The sequence below is a fragment of the Nanorana parkeri genome, unplaced genomic scaffold, assembly GCF_000935625.1.
Source record: "Nanorana parkeri isolate BGI_ZX_2015 unplaced genomic scaffold, ASM93562v1 scaffold570, whole genome shotgun sequence".
Lineage (NCBI taxonomy): Eukaryota > Metazoa > Chordata > Amphibia > Anura > Dicroglossidae > Nanorana > Nanorana parkeri.
The window spans coordinates 1,019,974-1,037,107 of NW_017306838.1; the positions used below are offsets into that span (position 1 = coordinate 1,019,974).

The 17,134-nt window shown below is 42.8% G+C and overlaps 1 protein-coding gene across 1 annotated transcript in view; it reads left to right on the forward strand.

The window, feature by feature from the left end:
- PARN (poly(A)-specific ribonuclease) overlaps positions 1 to 10,566 on the forward strand; it is a gene marked incomplete at its 3' end in the record, with an annotated part of 81,420 nt that extends 70,854 nt beyond the window's left edge. The window contains exon 20 of the mRNA XM_018562289.1: positions 10,496 to 10,566. Coding sequence (XP_018417791.1) covers positions 10,496 to 10,566 — 71 coding nt within the window. The remainder of the gene's footprint in view (positions 1 to 10,495) is intronic.
- Positions 10,567 to 17,134: the final 6,568 nt, after the last annotated feature.

A 17,134-nucleotide genomic window follows, 5' to 3' on the forward strand; every position in this document is an offset into this window, starting at 1 on the left:
ACGCGTGTTGCCTATTTTTGGGTGCTGCCAGTATATGGTTGTTGCGGGGGGGGGGCGCGTGGATAATTCAAGTTGTCCAAGGCGCCCTTTTAAACTATGTGAATCTCAAGGCATCCCAGTGTGTTCCGTGAACGTAAGTTTTTGAAGGAACGTGTCAAATGTGAAACCCGCTTGTGGCGCCATTAAGAGTTAAACTCAGCGATGGCACCACTGGAACAATCAATCATATACTGGCAGCACCCAGATTTCTACATCCACCCCCCGGAACAACCATATGCTGGCAGCACCCAAAATGGACAGCACGCCAAAACATCACCCCCAATGCACCAGAAATAGCGCGCACTCGCAGCACTCCATCCTATTTCCAACCCCCTTCCCCTTAGGGGGCATATCATATCGGGACAGACCAGGTGATTACCTAAGATCCATGTGTCAGTGGTGCTTGGAGGTGTCACAGGTGCCGAGCTGTGCCCTGAGGCGTCAGCGGGGGCCTTAGTGGCGCACTGCTGGACAGCTTGGCTGCTTGCAGACTCTGAAAACCTTATGTTACCCCTATAGAAAGGCACTCAACTGAGCCTTAGCAACCAATGAGGTCATAGGTCGTTATAGATGCTGTCGGTGGCCAGAATCTTAAACTGTGGCTTCCGAAAAAGTCTGTCGTGACAGACTTGTCATTCGTCGTAATGAGTCATTTGTCGCTATGATTCAGCCGGGTGCCTTACAGGCACCTCACAATTGTTCAAAAAAAATGTTTTTTTGTTTGGATTGTGCCTCCAACCCCTGTAGCCTTAGATGGCACACCAGTGTGCTATAGCACACTGGTTGAGAAATGCTGATTTAAGTGACTGAACATGGCTTAGTTGTTGGTGCCAGACTGGTCTGAGTATTTCAGAAACGGTTGATCTACTGGCATTTTCATGCACAACCATCTCTTAAGGTTTAGAGAGTGGTCTGAAAAGGGCAATATTCACTGAGCAGCATTTCTCTGGGTGAGAAAGAGAAGGAGCGCCACAAACTAGCGCAATAAGGCGGATTGGGATAGTGAATGGAGAGAAAGTGGTCTTTGCACTTGCATGAGAAGGTAATGAGGTTGGCTCAATGATTTAGATCCCTGTTTGCAGGGGGCTGTTGGGCATTTAATGGGAGGAGGAGCTGTGTTGGTCCTTGTGGGGAGGGCTGTTTGGTGACCAATGTGGAGATGGTAATGGTAACAAAAATAACAAAAAACTGTAAACCTGAAGTGAATAAGAATTCTTTACTTACCATTAGGTTAAGTGTGATGCGTGGTCAGCGGCAAAAAAACTTGTAGCGAGCTGGTTGTTGTCCTAGAGATGGTGTGGCAGGAAAAGCTTTTATCCTGAGGGTGAGTGATTCTTTATGATCCAGGAGTTGGAATTTTCAAGGATAATGTTTATGTAGAGGATGTGGCAGACGATCCGGAGTGCAGTGGTTGTGGGCTTGCTATTGGTCGGCTATCAAAAGCGATAGCTGGTGGTTTTCTTCCTGGATGATGTAAACGAGAGGTCTGTACAAGCTCTGGGGCTGGTATCAGAGTGTAGTGTGGCGTCCTTGTGTTCTGCTGCTGGAGCGGAAAGGGGGGGAGAGGAAATATTGCTGCTGGATGTCAGCGGCGGCTGTGGAGAATTTCAGGTGTTGATCGTGGCAACGGGGGGATGTTTTGGGGTGCTGCAGGATAGGCAAAGACAGCTCAGGTGGTGTGCGTGGAGGCATGGCTTCTGGGATGGCTGGTAAAGCATTCTGGTGGCTGTTGTGCTGCTGGATCGAGGAGGGGCAGCAGCTGTATGGCAGTTGTGTGCTTTGTGGAGTAGAGATCTGTGATAGATGAAAGAGGGGGAGGAAATAAATATGACAGAGTTACGATCAGGAGAGCACAGCGGTATTGATGCCTGTCTATGTGCTGTGTAGCTAGGCAACGCGTTTCGAAGATTAACTCTGTCAAGCCAAGAGCAGAGTTCTTGGTCTAATACAAGCAAGAGTTGCACATGAGCCTCAACACACACAAGCCATTTCAGGAGTGCGCTACTCACATTGGACTGTCTTTTCGTAACTTTTCTTATCTGGGTGAAAATGCTTTGTTGATGCCAGAGGAGAATGGCCAGACTGGTTCAAGCTGATAGAAAGGCAACAATAACTCAAATACTCAAGGTATGCAGAACATCTCTGAACACACAGCTCATTGAACCCTGAAGCAGATGGGCTGTAGCAGCAGAAGACAACACCAGGTGCCACTGTTGTCAGCTAAGAACCGGAAACTGAAGCTACAATTCACAAGGGTTCACCAACAATGGAAAATAGAAGATTGGATAAACCTGAGTCTCTATGTGACATTCTGATGGTTGGGTTAGAATTTGATTTTCTTGGCATACTTTTGGCTCTTTAGTACCAGCTGAGCATCATTTAAATGCCACAGCCTACTTGAGTATTGTTGCTGACCATGTCCATCCCTTTTTGATTACAGTATAATCCTCACCTGATAACTACTTCCAACAGGATAGCACACCGTGTCACACAGCTAAAATAGTTCCAAACTGGTTTCTTGAACATGAGTTCACTGTATTCAAACGGTCTCCACAGTCACCAGATCTCAATCCAACCTTTGATGTGGTGGAACGGGAGATCCGCATTGTGGATGTGCAGCTGACAAATCCGCGGCAACTGTGTGATGCTATCATGTAGTGCTGCAACAACTAACAGTTGTCAACTTTTTCAATCATCGATTAATCGGCTTTTGATTAGTTGGCCCTGTTCACAGCTCCACAAACGCTGCGCGCCGCACCACCTCCCCACCTCACGCTCGCTGCTGCCAGACCCGCCCGCATCCATGCTACACACGCCGCACCTCCTGCCCGCCTCACGCTCACCGCCCGCCCACATACACGATCGGCACAGGGACGCGTGGAGAAGTAGTAAGGAGGAGCAGGTGTGGGGGGATGACAGTGGCAGATGGACAGGCCCGATCTCAGAAGCAAGTTGCTGGTAGACTGCTCAGGTAAGCCTGCACTTTCCCACACATGGTGCTCTATAATGTATTGCTGGGATTTTTATTCCTCTATAGCTGATGGTACATTGTGCTGTACTGTATTAGTATACAGAGTGATGTGCCATCAGCTATAGAGGAATACATGATACACTGTATGTATAATGTTTTGCTGGGATTTGTTGTATTCCTATATAGCTGGTGGTATTCTGCATTGCGCTGTATAGAGTACTACAAATCCCAGCAATAATACATTATACAGCGCAATGCGGAATACAGCCAGATAGAGGACTACAACAAATCCCAGCAATAATTCATTATAGAGCGCAATGCAGAATACCACCATGCTATATAGGACTACAAAACCCAGCAATAGTACATTATACAGTGCAATGCAGAATGCCGCCAGCTATAATGTACTATTGCTGGGTTTTGTAGTCCTCTATAGCCGGTGCCCTTCTGCATTCATTGCTGTATAATTTTACACTTCATTTCACTATATTGCACACCACTTTTTTTTTTTCTTTTTTACTTCCACCGCTCCAAGCTTGCTCCTGTGATGGACTACAATCGCAACACAAACTAGCAGTCCATCACTGGAGCCATTTTTTAAAATGTATTTTATTTTTTATCCGATTAATTGAATTTAATAATCGGCTAACCGATTTTGAAAATAATCGTTAGCTGCAGCTCTACTATCATGCTAATATGGTCCAAAGTACAGTACCTTGTTGAATCTGTGCCATGAAGAATTGAGGCAGTTCTGAAGACTAAAGGGGATCCAACCCAGTACTAGCAAAGCAATCTTAATAAAAGTGAGGTGTAATTTGTCTATACCGCATCTTTGGAGTTCACCGTTCAGATCTGGTTAGGCACCAGCGGTTGTAGCACAGGTTTTCAGCTGTATAAGGAATGAATGGTGTATTGTTTCCTGATGGTTTTTACCAAGCAACTTAAAGAAGAACTCCAGAAAAAATATTCTTAACCTTGGCAGTGCGAGGGGTAGCTGCACTGTTGGGGTTAAGTGCTCATTTTTGTCTGAGAAGAATACAGTTTTATACGCGCCTGAACCTCAGACAGCTGCCTCTTAGACCGGTTCCTACAGCCCCTCTTCCTCCCCGGCAGTCTAAGGTCCTGTGAGTTATCACGTCCTATATAGTGTATAGGGTGTGAGGACACAGAAGGATATTCACTAGAGCAGGAGACAGGCTGGAGGGGACTGCTCTAGGAGCCAGTCGGCTGCAAGGTTCAGGTGTTATGGTATTATAACAAAGTGGGAGCAATTGGGAACAGCAACTTGGCCACAAAGTGGTAGTCCACATAAAATTACAGCGGAGTCAGCGCATGCTGAAGTGCACAGTGCGCAGAAGTCACCAAATGTCTGTAGAGTCGATAGCTAAAAAACCTCCAAACTTCATGTAGCCTTCAGATTGGCACAACAACCGTGCGTAGAGAGCTTCATGGAATGGGTTTCCATGGCTGAGCAGCTGCATCCAAGCCTTACATTACCAAGTGCAATGCAAAGCGTGGGATGCAGTGGTGTAAAGCACGCCACCGCTGGACTCTAGAGCAGTGGAGACGTCTTCTCTGGAGTAACGAATCACGCTTCTGTCTGGCAATCCGATGGACATGTACTGGGCACGCGTGCCGGAGGTTTGCGGCCCCTGGTCTAGAAGATTTTGTCCATACATCTCTCTAACAGGGACACAGTAGCAAAACGTATTAGGGGGAAAGGCTAATCAGACAGCCCTTTTTTTTTTTCCCCTCTTTTTATTTGAAATTTGTTTTTTTACCTCACTTCCTGCCACAATGATGCTGCTTTCTAATGGGTTTAAACTGTTCCCTGATCTAAAACTGTGCAGCTAAAACACAAACAAAAATATATTGCCACTGCCTAGTCCTTGGATGTGGTGACCATTAGTTTTAAGCTTGAGACCGTTTTTAGCACGGACAGAATATACCTATTGATCTTGCCAAAAATGCAATGGCCTGAGCTCAGCAGAAAACATTAAATATAAAAAATAAACTACTAGTCTCTTCAATCTACTGTATAATGAAGTTGACAAAAGGCTTACATGTTTTGAAGTTTAGCCTGTTAAAGTACCATGGCTCCTTCCGTAAATACCATGGAGTAGAGAGAATAAACCTAAAGTGACAGGAGTTGTTAGTCCTAGTATTACCCAGTGAAAGAATAACCTGGAAAAAAAGGAAATTAATAATGCAGTTGTCTCATCTAAGGACTGGTAAGCTGCAGTATATGACATTTTCCCCAGTCATCTTCCAGGACAGCCATCGAGATATAGGCTCCGCCTGCCTGCAACAGGAAACACATCAACCACATTAAATAAATAGACTCCTCCTTCCATCCCAAGTCAGTTTTTTTGTGTTTCCGCCGGCTACACAGGGACATCGTAATGTTTGTTATTTTTAGGGCTCATGTTTGTTTGCCTTTGGGCTGAGCCTTACCCTGCTAGGCATTGGGACCTACTCCAGGCTTACCTGCTGCAGTGCCTACAGGGATTCCCTATCGGACCCCCACCCGATTTCTGGCCAAATAGGTTTAGAATTGCCTTAACTTCAGGCTTGATATGGTAACGTCTTTTATCTAGTCATGTTGCTTAATTTTTTTCCTTTAACCTCTTGCCGTCCGCCCGTAGTAAAAAAACGGACGGACGGCACTGCTGCATTTGCGGGTTGCCGTCTCCAGACGGCAAATTTTTTCTGCTCGCGCGTGCCCCCTAGCGGGCACGCACGGGGCAGAAAAGACCCGACCGACACCGCGGATGTCAACTGGTTAAACTGAACTTTAAAAAACTTTTTATGATTCAACCAATTTTTGCATAGCACAAAATTAGAAACAGTGGGCTGTAAATAGTAAATCTTCAGACATACTTGATGTATTGTGGTTTATGTATTTCACAAATAGAAAAATGGCATATTAGGCAAAGCATATTTCTATTTTCATATCCAGCCAGCTGATGGGAGCTCTAGGCTACTTTTACATGCTCTCATGGCTGTCCTTGCTTTGCAGAAATATGCTGGTTAGCATATCCAGTTTCCATGTGTGTAAAAATTTTAACTTGGGCAAAGTCTAAAGGGTCATCCTTCTTAAGGTGCCCATACACTGCACGATTCTCGTACGAGAATCGCTGGAAATCCCGCGATCGTACGAGAATCGTGCAGTGTGAATAAAGACGTGCAACCGTTTCTACTGTATGGTCACATGTCTAAGGAGCATGCTAGAAAACCAGCCGAAAATCTTACGATTTTCGGCTGGTTTGAATGATGCTCGGGAGACAAATGCCAAACGGGCCGGTGTGTGCCCGCGCACACTGCCCTTTCAGCATTGCAGTCATCGGAAGCCCGCCCCTCGGGGGCGGGCTTGCGCTCGCAGGTGCGATCTGCCTGTCCAAGATGGGCAGATCGTACGTTTTTTTAAGTACTGTACAACCCTCGCAAGACAAGTCTTGCGAGGGTTGTAAAGTGTATGGGCACCTTTACAGTGTACTTTATCCAATTGGGCTTACAAAGTTTCAGAGAGCGAGAGTCTGAAGTCAAACAGGTTCATGTATATTTTATATACGGATTCCTTTAACGCCTTGGGCACTGCTAGTGTTGAGTATGCAGATTCTTGGCCAGCCACACACCATGCACATTATTCACTCTGTAATTAAGGTCTACGAAGTGATTATTTTTTCCTAAATAGAATTCAATTGTAAACTTTAGCTACCACACTGAAATCAGACCATTATCTGTTCCCAGGGTTGCTTTTGGGTCATCTTTTTAAAGGAGAACTATGAGGTGAGTGCTTTTCACTCACCTCATAGTTCTAGCCGACCTGTGACAGTCTCATTGTCACAGGTCGGCTAGAACTATGAGGTGAGTGCTTTTCACTCACCTCATAGTTCTAGCCGACCTGTGACAGTCTCATTGTCACAGGTCGGCTAGAACTATGAGGTGAGTGCTTTTCACTCACCTCATAGTTCTAGCCGACCTGTGACAGTCTCATTGTCACAGGTCGGCTAGAACTATGAGGTGAGTGCTTTTCACTCACCTCATAGTTCTAGCCGACCTGTGACAGTCTCATTGTCACAGGTCGGCTCAGTAGATCGGGAGGTGAGCGAACATATACCGGTGTTCGCTCACCTCTCGATCCTGTCACGGCTCTCTGCCGTGACGGGGGAGGGGCTGGAATCCCTGCTCCGATCCGCCAGCGCTGACTGGCGGATCTGACGGGGGAGGGGGCGGGTACAGCTGGCTCTGTCACTTACGCAGCTGGGCGGATCTCGACATCGATGTCGGGATCCGCTGCGGCGTCTCAGTATACAGCTCGCGGTATACTGAGCTTAGGGTAACGGGAGGACGCTGGTTTGTGTCCTCCCGTTACCCTAAGGATAACTATGGGGAAAAGCCCTGACCCCATAGTTCTCCTTTTTAAACACTGGTCAGCTGCTGAGCCCATCGAGGTGATTGATTTTATTCCTTTATTTTCCTCTCTAGTACTTCAATAAATAGGGCTCACTTTGATTTTGGGCATTTGGTGCTGCACATGGGGTATTTATTAATCCACCATAGCTTGTTATACAGGTCCCTTGCTGGGTGAATATTGCAATATGTAACAGAAGGATGATTATAAGCATACTTTACTCAATAGAATGGGGTGTAAACTAAATCTTTGGATTGTTTTCAGGTCCTCTGTTCGGTAGAAACAGTCTTTAATGTATACATTAATCTGGGTTATTAATTTGGGCTTTTATTTTGGTATATTAAGCCATAATTTTATTTGCATAGCTCCTTTTTCATTTTTCAGAAAATGCTTCCCTTAATAATTTCAAGCATATGTTAGCGGGATGGGACCACATTATGTGGATTGGTAAAATCTGCACAGCTATTCCCACATGTGGGATTTTACATCTACACTTGTGGGTTTCAGATTTACTTTCCATGTGCTTTATGTCCGGAAGCTTTGCTTTGCATTCAAATTACCTCATGGTTATTGGCTTCATTTATAGTCGGCACAACTCAAAGATAAGCAGTGTTTCATTTTTGTTTTTTCTTCTTGGGTGTCGATAGGGGCCATTCGGTAGTGGTTGGTTTGATTTGAGCTGTGTACATATAGGAAGCAAGGGTTACTATAGTACCATTCATCATTTTAATTAATTAAATTTATTGTTTGAGAATAAATCTTAAGGTAAACATGCATTGCTTTTTGGCTTTTTTTTTTTTTTTTAAGGATTTCGTTCACACATTTTCCACCGGTTTAAGAAACAAAGGTGATGGCAGTTTCAGTTTGAATTGGATACCTAACGAGCTGATACGTCTGTTAAGACCAGTGGTGACAATTACTATAGAGAATATAGTGACTGTTTTAAAGGAGAACTATGGGGCAACTTCTTCTTCCCTGCGGTGACTGACTGTCACTGCTCTCTGCAGGGAGAGGATCAGGAAGTCAGGGAAAAAAAAAACCCCCGCTGTCGCAGACTTCCCGATCCTCTCCCTTCCAATATAGCCGACCTGTGATAGCTTCTTTGTCACTGGTCGGCTTGAATTATGGGGGGATAAGTAATTGTCACTCACTCATTCTCCTTTTTTAACTATGGTCTTATGTTTTTAAACCAGGCATTTGACTTGGATCATATGTATATAGTCATCGCACTATTAGTAAAGCACTGCGGACTATAGACATATTAATTTAATGCTTTTTTGCACGACTTTGAAGTTTGAAAAATTTATGGTGTTAACTCACAGTGCAGGAGACCCAGATTAATGTGTATGGCTCTGTTGTAGCTATACCTTTCTTTTAAAAAGATGTTTCAGGGCTATAAATCTCCTTGGTGTTAACCTACTTGGATAAGATGTGCATTCTATCCAGAGTGCTATGTAGTCTAACAGGTAGTGGGGGATTAGTTTTTATCATGTTTCAAATGTCTTAATCAGAAATGTTTTTTATAGCTTTTCCTAGTGCACATCCTGACGTGTGTGTGTGTGTGTGTGTGTCCAAAAACCTTTTTTTTTTTTTATGTGAATACTGTAGGGGAAAGGTTACAACCACTTTAAGGTTTTTTTTTTGCTTTACCTTTCCCACTGGGTCAATTTTTTTTTCCCCCCCCTTCATATGTCCCAATGCGCAACAGGAAAGGAGAGAATCTTCCTAAATTTTATAGAATTTGCAAACTTGCATTTGAAGTTTTCACATTTCCCAACTAGAATATTTTTATCCTCCCCATGTGCGCTGGTGCTTTCCCCCCACTTTCTGTCTTGGAGACAGTTGTTACCTGGGAAAACAGATGGTTGGATCTTCCCAACAGGGACACAGACTGACATCTAACCATTACCCGCAACTAAACACAAAGAAATGCGGACCGGCAGATATAAGGCGAAAAACCCCCTAAGATTTATGTTAAGCCCCAAATTATTATTTTTTCCTCTCTAGCTTGGAGAGAGTAGGCAAGGATTAGAACTCCTGTTAGTTTTACTGCTGTCCTGGGCTTCATTCTAGAGATACCTTTTCTTTCTGCGATGTTTTACACTGCTCCTACTTTACTAAGGAAAATCATTTTCTTTTTGGATTGTGTTGCAGTTGGAAAATGTCCCTTTTTTTGGAATTCCCCCAGACAGGAAATCAGCAGTACAGGAAACGAAGGAAGCTCCCAATAGCAAAAAAAAAAAAAAGTGGCTGGCTTAACTTCTGTTTTATATAATATAAATCGCCTGTGCTGTATAAATACCTGTAACAAATAACATGTAGTTTGTGTATCACTCAGCTGTAGGTCCTCATTCCGGCTCTGAATTTGCGCAGACCCTGTTCTTCCTTCTGGAAGTGGCTACTTTTGTGTGCTGTAAAGTAGCCACCGTTCCAAGCTTGCTCCCGTAATGCACTACAATTTCATGTTTGGGTTTCTAGTTTGTATTGAGATTGTAGCCCATCATGGGAGTGAGCTTGGAGCTGTGGTTGTGTTACAACACACGCTCGGACCGTGGTGAACAAAAGTAGCCACCCTCCAGAAGGAATGACCTTGTCCACATGAATTCAGAGATGGTTTGAGGATCTTCAGCTGAGTGATGGACAAATATGGGATGTGGTTCTTGTTTTTGTGTGGGTTTTTTTTTTTGTTTTTTTTTTTATAGTTGGGGTACTTAAATGTATTTTTAAGCTTTAACTTCTGAGTTTAGTGTCACTTTTTTTGAAGTTGAGTTTTCAGAGATGATTTAGTAGTTCACTAGTTGATGTCACTTGGTACCTGGTATTGCTGTTTTAAGTTTAGTGTTACACTTTAGCATCAATTTATATTGTTACTTCTTGCTGAATGTAAAAATGTCAACTCATGTTTGGACCTGATATTGTTTATATTGTAAGAGATCCATGCTGTGATTATTTCTCTTTCTATCTTGAAATACCCTCCTGTAGTATAAAAATGATTAACAATGTAGACAATCAAAATTGATAGTATCAACTTTCAGGTAAGTTTTTTTTTTTTTTTTTTTTTTTTTTTTGTTTATTCAAGTGTCCTGGATAGATGATACATCAGCATTTGTGTCACTCAGCAAAGCCGATCAAGTGCAAATAGGTAAGAAATGCTGTGTAGTCTAATTTTTTATAACGTTATTTCTTTTTCTACATTTCTATCGTGCATTTTTGACTAGCACAATCCAGGGGCACATTCAGTGCTGCCCAAATAACATAGTTTATGTAAACATTAAAATAGATCTTGAAGTTATGCTTTTTTGCAATTAAACTATTTGTATATATCTTCCCCTGCTACTATACATTCAACTTGGTTGAAGCAATCATAAGTTAATAGCAGAATGCAGGGCATATTGACCTAACCAGCTGGAAGCGATTTTGTTATGCTGTATGCCAGTGGCAGGGAAAGGGTTAAACCGAGGGCTGCAGAGAACTGCACATAGCCCATAAAAACACTAGTTTAAAATGCCTGCTTTTAATAATTTTATTAAATACATGTATGAGGTCCAATAAAACAACATCCTTAGCATTTTCAAACATTAGTCTTGTACTTGGTGGAGTTGCGCTTTTTTTTTTTTTGAACCGTGCCTGTTATGATTAAAGCAAATGTGATGATCACAGATTTCCCATAAACTTGCAGCTCTTGAAAGACTTTCACACTAAGAAAAGTACTCGAAATAAAAATAAAAATCTAGTGCTTGGGTATCGCATTTGCATGAAGTTGCCTAAAATTAGTATGTGAAATGTGCACTTTTTATTCTTGACATCTGGATTAAGCTTTACACCAGAAAATGTAGACCGAATATAATGCTAGCCTTTATGAATGCAATAAAACATTTATGCAAGAATGGTTTTTACTTTGCTGAAAATGTCTCCTATTGAGTTTAAAGGGTGTTCTGTGTAAATTCTCCTTGCCTGGTGCAGTGAGATTCCTGGTAAGCTTAGGTGAGACATGGTTATTCTGGCAGTACACCTATGTTTGACTGGTTCAATAGTGAGGACATCTGTGGTGTTTCCTCCAATAAGTAAAATCCTTGTGTTTGAATGTATTGCACAGTGCTGTCAGTCTGATTGGTTAGCAGTTTCTGCCTCTTTACCTATAGCTGGATGCTAGTATAAAGATAAATCTAGGCACCACTTAAAGTGTAACTGCATCTATTCTGGATTTATACTTAAAGGAGAACTATGGGGGTCAGTGTTTTTCCCCATAGTTCTCTTTAGGGTAATGGGAGGACACAAACTAGCGTCCTCCCGTTACCCTAAGCTCAGTATACCGCGAGCTACAGCTCGCGGTATACTGAGGCGCCAGAGCAGATCCTGACATCGATGTCGTGATCAGCCCAGCTGCGTGAGTGACAGCTGGCTCTGCCTCTAGATAGGCAGAGCCAGCTGTCCCCGCCCCCTCCCCCGTCCGTTCCGCCATTGAGCGGGGAGGGTGGAATCCAGCCCCTCCCCTGTCACGGCAGAGAGCCGTGACAGGATCGAGAGGTGAGCGAACGCCGGTATCTGTTTGCTCACCTACTGAACCGACCTGTGACAGTCTCATTGTCACAGGTCGGATAGAACTATGAGGTGAGTGGAAATCGCTCATCTCATAGTTCTCCTTTTAAGGCTAAGATCAGACTTTTGTTTTTTGTCGCAGTAACTGGTTGTGCTGCACCATGCATGTATTGGTGCATTGGCTTGCAGTTTATTTTGAAAACAAAAAAAGCCTGTGTTCCGCCAGCAGTCCCTGCTGCGCATTGGGACCCTTGTTCTCTGTGGGGAAGCAGTCATCTTTTTGCAGAGATCTGACACACCCCGTGGTGAGGCAGAGCTCTCCAATTGGCAGGGAACATGAGCGTTGCTTTTTACAAAGCTGTAGGTCTGACTCTGTAGGGGTTGTGTTGGACCTGTGAGAGCCCTCTGCTTCCTCAGAGTAAGGGTTCCACTCTACAACTGCTGGTATAGGGAAAACTTTGCCGCTTTTTGTAAGAAAACAAACTGTAAAACACTGAACACTAGTGCTGCAACTAATTATTTTCATAATCGAATAGTTGGTCAACTTTGTTTTTTCCCCCGATTTAATGGGATATAAAAAATTGACATAGTTAATTTAAAATAAAATACACAAATGCAGTTTTCCAAACAGTTTACTTCAGAATAAAACTGCATGCACAATTTTTTGGAATCTCACTGCACTGAAACGCACGGCATTGCGGTACCGTGCATTCCAGTGTTGGCAATCACAATGTGAGTGGGAGGCACGTTCAATGGCACTGCAACGCACCTCCCGCAGCAGAATTTGTCAGGCTATAATACATTTTTAAAAATGGCATTTTCGTATTCAAGCACGTGGCGCTTGAAAAGCTTCAACCAGGGAATGACATCTTCCAGTGGCAAGGTTCTGCAGATGGCAGCGGAATGTAAATACAGCAGGTAGTGGGCTGGTGCAATAACCAGCCTACTATTGGCCATTTCAAATTGCAATAGCAGGCTGGCTATTGCACCCACCCACTGCTTGCAGTGCCCTCCTCCCAGCATGGAGGATAGAGCAAGGGGATCCACCCAAATCAGTAATGAGAATAGTTGACAACCATTCTCATTATGGCTTAATCGATTAGATGGTTGCAGCCCTACTGAACACCTTGTTTTGCTACACCTGGAATTGATTTAGTTGATGTAAACTGTGCGTTCGTTGGCCTTTAGATCAATGCATGTTGTTGCACTGCACAGGTATGAGCCTGGCTTAAATATTTTTAAGTGTTTTTTCCTTTAAGCCCCATTCACATTGAGCGATTTTATCGCGCGGTAATTCCCGCGATATCGCGGCAAATTACCGCATGATATCGCGCTCCAATGCGTTTCAATGGGGCAAAGGGTCCTGCTGTCACGGGTCGTGTGTCGTTACAGCAGGACCCTTTTTGGAGCGGATTTAGCTCAATGCAAGCTTGAACGCGATATCGCGCGGCAAATCTCGAGATGTCGCGCAATATGCAAATCGTGCGACAAACGCGCGATTTGCGTATCGCTCAGTGGGAACGGGGCCTTAGTGGGACTGCTGCTTTTCTTTTAGGATATAAGACTTGTCTGTACTGTCATAGCTTAAATGGTATGGAATGCGCTGGCCTGGTCCAGTAAAAATATGTTATACTTCTTGGAAAAATGTTCTTTTATCTTTCAGAGATTTTATTGAGCTTAGCATGGCATTTAAACTGTAAGCCTGTTATAGGATAAGCATTCCATAAATGTATAAAATGTTTCTACAGCCAATACTTAATGCACAGGGCAAGCTTTGTTTTGGCTGGATAGTGACGGTTTTAAAAGATTCAGAAGCTGGTGATTTATTAGTGATTTTACGTGGAATATGGTCATTTTTAAGCAGATATTCAGATGTCTGTGGAACTGTTCAGTGTGTGAGTTTACCTGATATGGTGTTTTTATAAATACAGTTCCATGCCACGAGGGGGCTGTATAGCTTTAGGAACTCGCATGGCTGAGTAGCGATATGTCTCACTTTTGATGCAGTTGTAAATCTCTCTGCCACTAGCATTTTATTTATATTTAAACATCTAAGGAAACCCTTTTTCATTTTTTGACATTAGGTGCCTCCTCTCTTTCTTTCTGTTTTAATTTCCAAATATGTTTTTTTGTGTTTTTTGTCTGTAATTTATGTAGTATACAGTACATAGGAGGCCCTGTGTTTTGTCCAACCTTTTTTATATTTTAATACAGTGGTAGATCATTGTTCCAAAATAGGTTGGTGGAGGGGGGGGGATGTCCAGAGGACCAAAAACCGAATTTGTTTAAATTTGCTTATTCATTAATAAGCAAATTTACACTGGTGTTTTTATTTTGGACAGGTGATACGCTTCTAGAATCCTTTTTTTTTTTTCTTCTACAGCGCTCTTCCCCCAGCTTCACTGGATTGGATTACGAAGTTAAATAAAATGTAAAGTTAGGTAAAAAAAAATAAATAAATCAAGCACTACTGTTAATGCATCACAGTGCTTGTGTACAACACACACCAGTGTACATGTTATGTACACCTAATGCATGCCTGCTGCTGTGAATGTTTTTTGTTTTCTTTCCGTGTGCTTTGAAAATGATCTGTGTAAAGGTGGCCATACACTATACAACCATCGCAAGACTTTTTTTTTTGTCTTGCGATGGTTGTAATGTAATTTTAAAAAAACTTACGATCTGCCCATCTTGGACAGGCAGATCGTACTTGCGATCATCGCAAGCCCGCTCTGCTGAGGGGCGGGCTTCCGATGACTGCAATGCTGAACGGGCGCACACCGGCCCGTTCGGCAGTTGTCGAACAAGCACGCCACTAACTATGGTACGATTCTCGGCGGGTTTTCCTGCCTGCTTGTTCGACGGAAGACGTGCGATCGTACAGTAGAAACGGTCGCACGCCTTCCATACACTTTGCTATTATCGTACGATAATCGTACTGTCTATGGGCTCCTTAACAAGAATGTATTACAATAAGTATTCCCTAAACCCTGAAGTTCAAATAAAAAGTAGGGTGAATGTAGCCAAATCAATTTTCCAATCTTAAGTTGCCAGCATGCCTAAAAATGTTATAAGGATCGAGAAGAAACGCGACTATAGCACACAGGAAAGATCTATTGCACAAAAAAATGTGTTAAATTGGCAAATTTTATTACAAAATATTACATTTCAAAATAGATGTTCTTGGCCAGAAAAGTTTTTGGACTAACTACTCATTACTGCCTGAAGGTATCTCTTCAATTTGTAAATACTATACGTATGAAATTTAGGAAAGGCAGCATATTTGCACCTAATCTGCCTCCTTTTGCTCTCCTTTAGGAGACCTAGACCTGCCTGGTCTAGGTATAAGGGAATCAACATAACTATGTTTTACTTCATCATATAGAAATATACAGACCATAAAAATTAAGCTATGAGCCAGTATTCTCTATAATGGTCCTGAAGTAGATAATATGTAAAAAGTGTAAACCTTCTAAGGGAATAAGAATAAAATAAAGTATATAATTGCTATCGGTTGTATTTTAATATTTTGTGTAGGGCTGCAACAAAAGATTTCCATAATCGATAAGCTGGCAGATTTATTTTCGATTTGCTCATATAAAAAAAAACACAAAAAAAACCTAGGTTCGTAACACTGCATTTGTGTACTTCATTTTAAATGAAGGATACAGTTTACGTCATAATAAAACTGCATGCAAATTTTTTTGCAATCGCACTGGAAAGCATGGCATTGCAGTACCCTGCATTCCAGTGCAGGCAATCGCACTGTGGGTGGGAGGCACGTTTGGGGTGACATTGAAGTGAATGGCACTGCAACACACCTCCTGCAGCAGAAATTGTCAGCTCGAAATGGAAAATGACTTTTTTTTAAATTGTATTGTAAGCACATGAATACTTTCAGCCAGGGAATGATGGCTGCCAGTGGCAAGATGCCGCAGACGGCAGCTGAATGCAAATACATCGGGTAGTGGGCTGGTGCACTAGTCAGCCTATTGGCCATTTCAAATTGCAATAGCAGGCTGGCTATTGCTCCCGGCCACCGCTTGCTGTGCCCTCCTCACAGCGTGGATCCAACCAACTAATTGATGATGGGAATAGTTGACAACTATTCTCATTTATCGATTTTAATCGATTAGTTGGTTGCAGCCCTAGTAATGTGTTCCTTTTTCACACAAACCTCTGTGCGATTTAAATCTTTCTTGGGTGCTATATTCAAAGTCCCCTGTTAATTATACAATCCGTATTTTACAATTTTTAAAAAGTTCATTGCTCTTCTAGTGTGTGTTTTTTTTTTTTCCCCCCAGTCAACAGTGATATTTATATCAACTTATGTACAAGTCAAGTTACTTAATTGATGCAGGGTCCTGGGTAGGCTTTTTTCCTTTTTGTTTTTTTAGTTCTTTGAATGCAAGTCTAGACCTGTCAGATTTTGAATGGTCAACTTTTGCCAGAGGATGGGGTTTTTTTAAAACTTTTTTTTAGTGTCCATGGCTTTGTATATCAGTCACTGGTCTTGCATCTTGCTGGGCTTGCCATCAATGATGCACCAGGGCAAATTAAAGCTCAACTCCAGCCACAAGCTTTAGTTTTTGGTAGAGAAACTTAAGGCAGAACTCTGGGCAAATCCAATCTTAACTTTTGCCGTGCAGGGGTAGCCCGACTGCAAGGGTTAAGATTGGATTTGCCCTGAGTTCTGCTAAAACTTTCTCGCTCTACCCAAAACTAAAAAAAGCTTGTGGCTGGAGTGCCGTTTTAATGTTGTGCTACTCCGCACTGCAAGAGTTATGTGCTCATTTTCAATAGGAAGGTAAATTAAGTTACTCACCTGGAACACGATCCTGGCTTGCTCTTGGACTGTTCCCTTCAGCCTCTCTAAAGGTGGCCATACACTGTACAACCATCGCAAGACCTTTAGTCTTGCGAATGATTCTCGGCTGGTTTTCTAGCATGCTCCTTAGACAAAAGACGTGCGACCGTACATTAGAAACGGTCACATGTCTTCGTTCACACTGCTCGATTCTCGTACGATCGCGGCATTTCCCACGATTCTCGTACGAGCAGTGTATGGGCACCTTAACTCTTCGCTCCACAGGTCCAAGGTCCTGTGAGTGATCCCATCCAATACAGTGTATTGTAGAGCTGCAACAGTTAATCGATTTAGTCGATTAAAA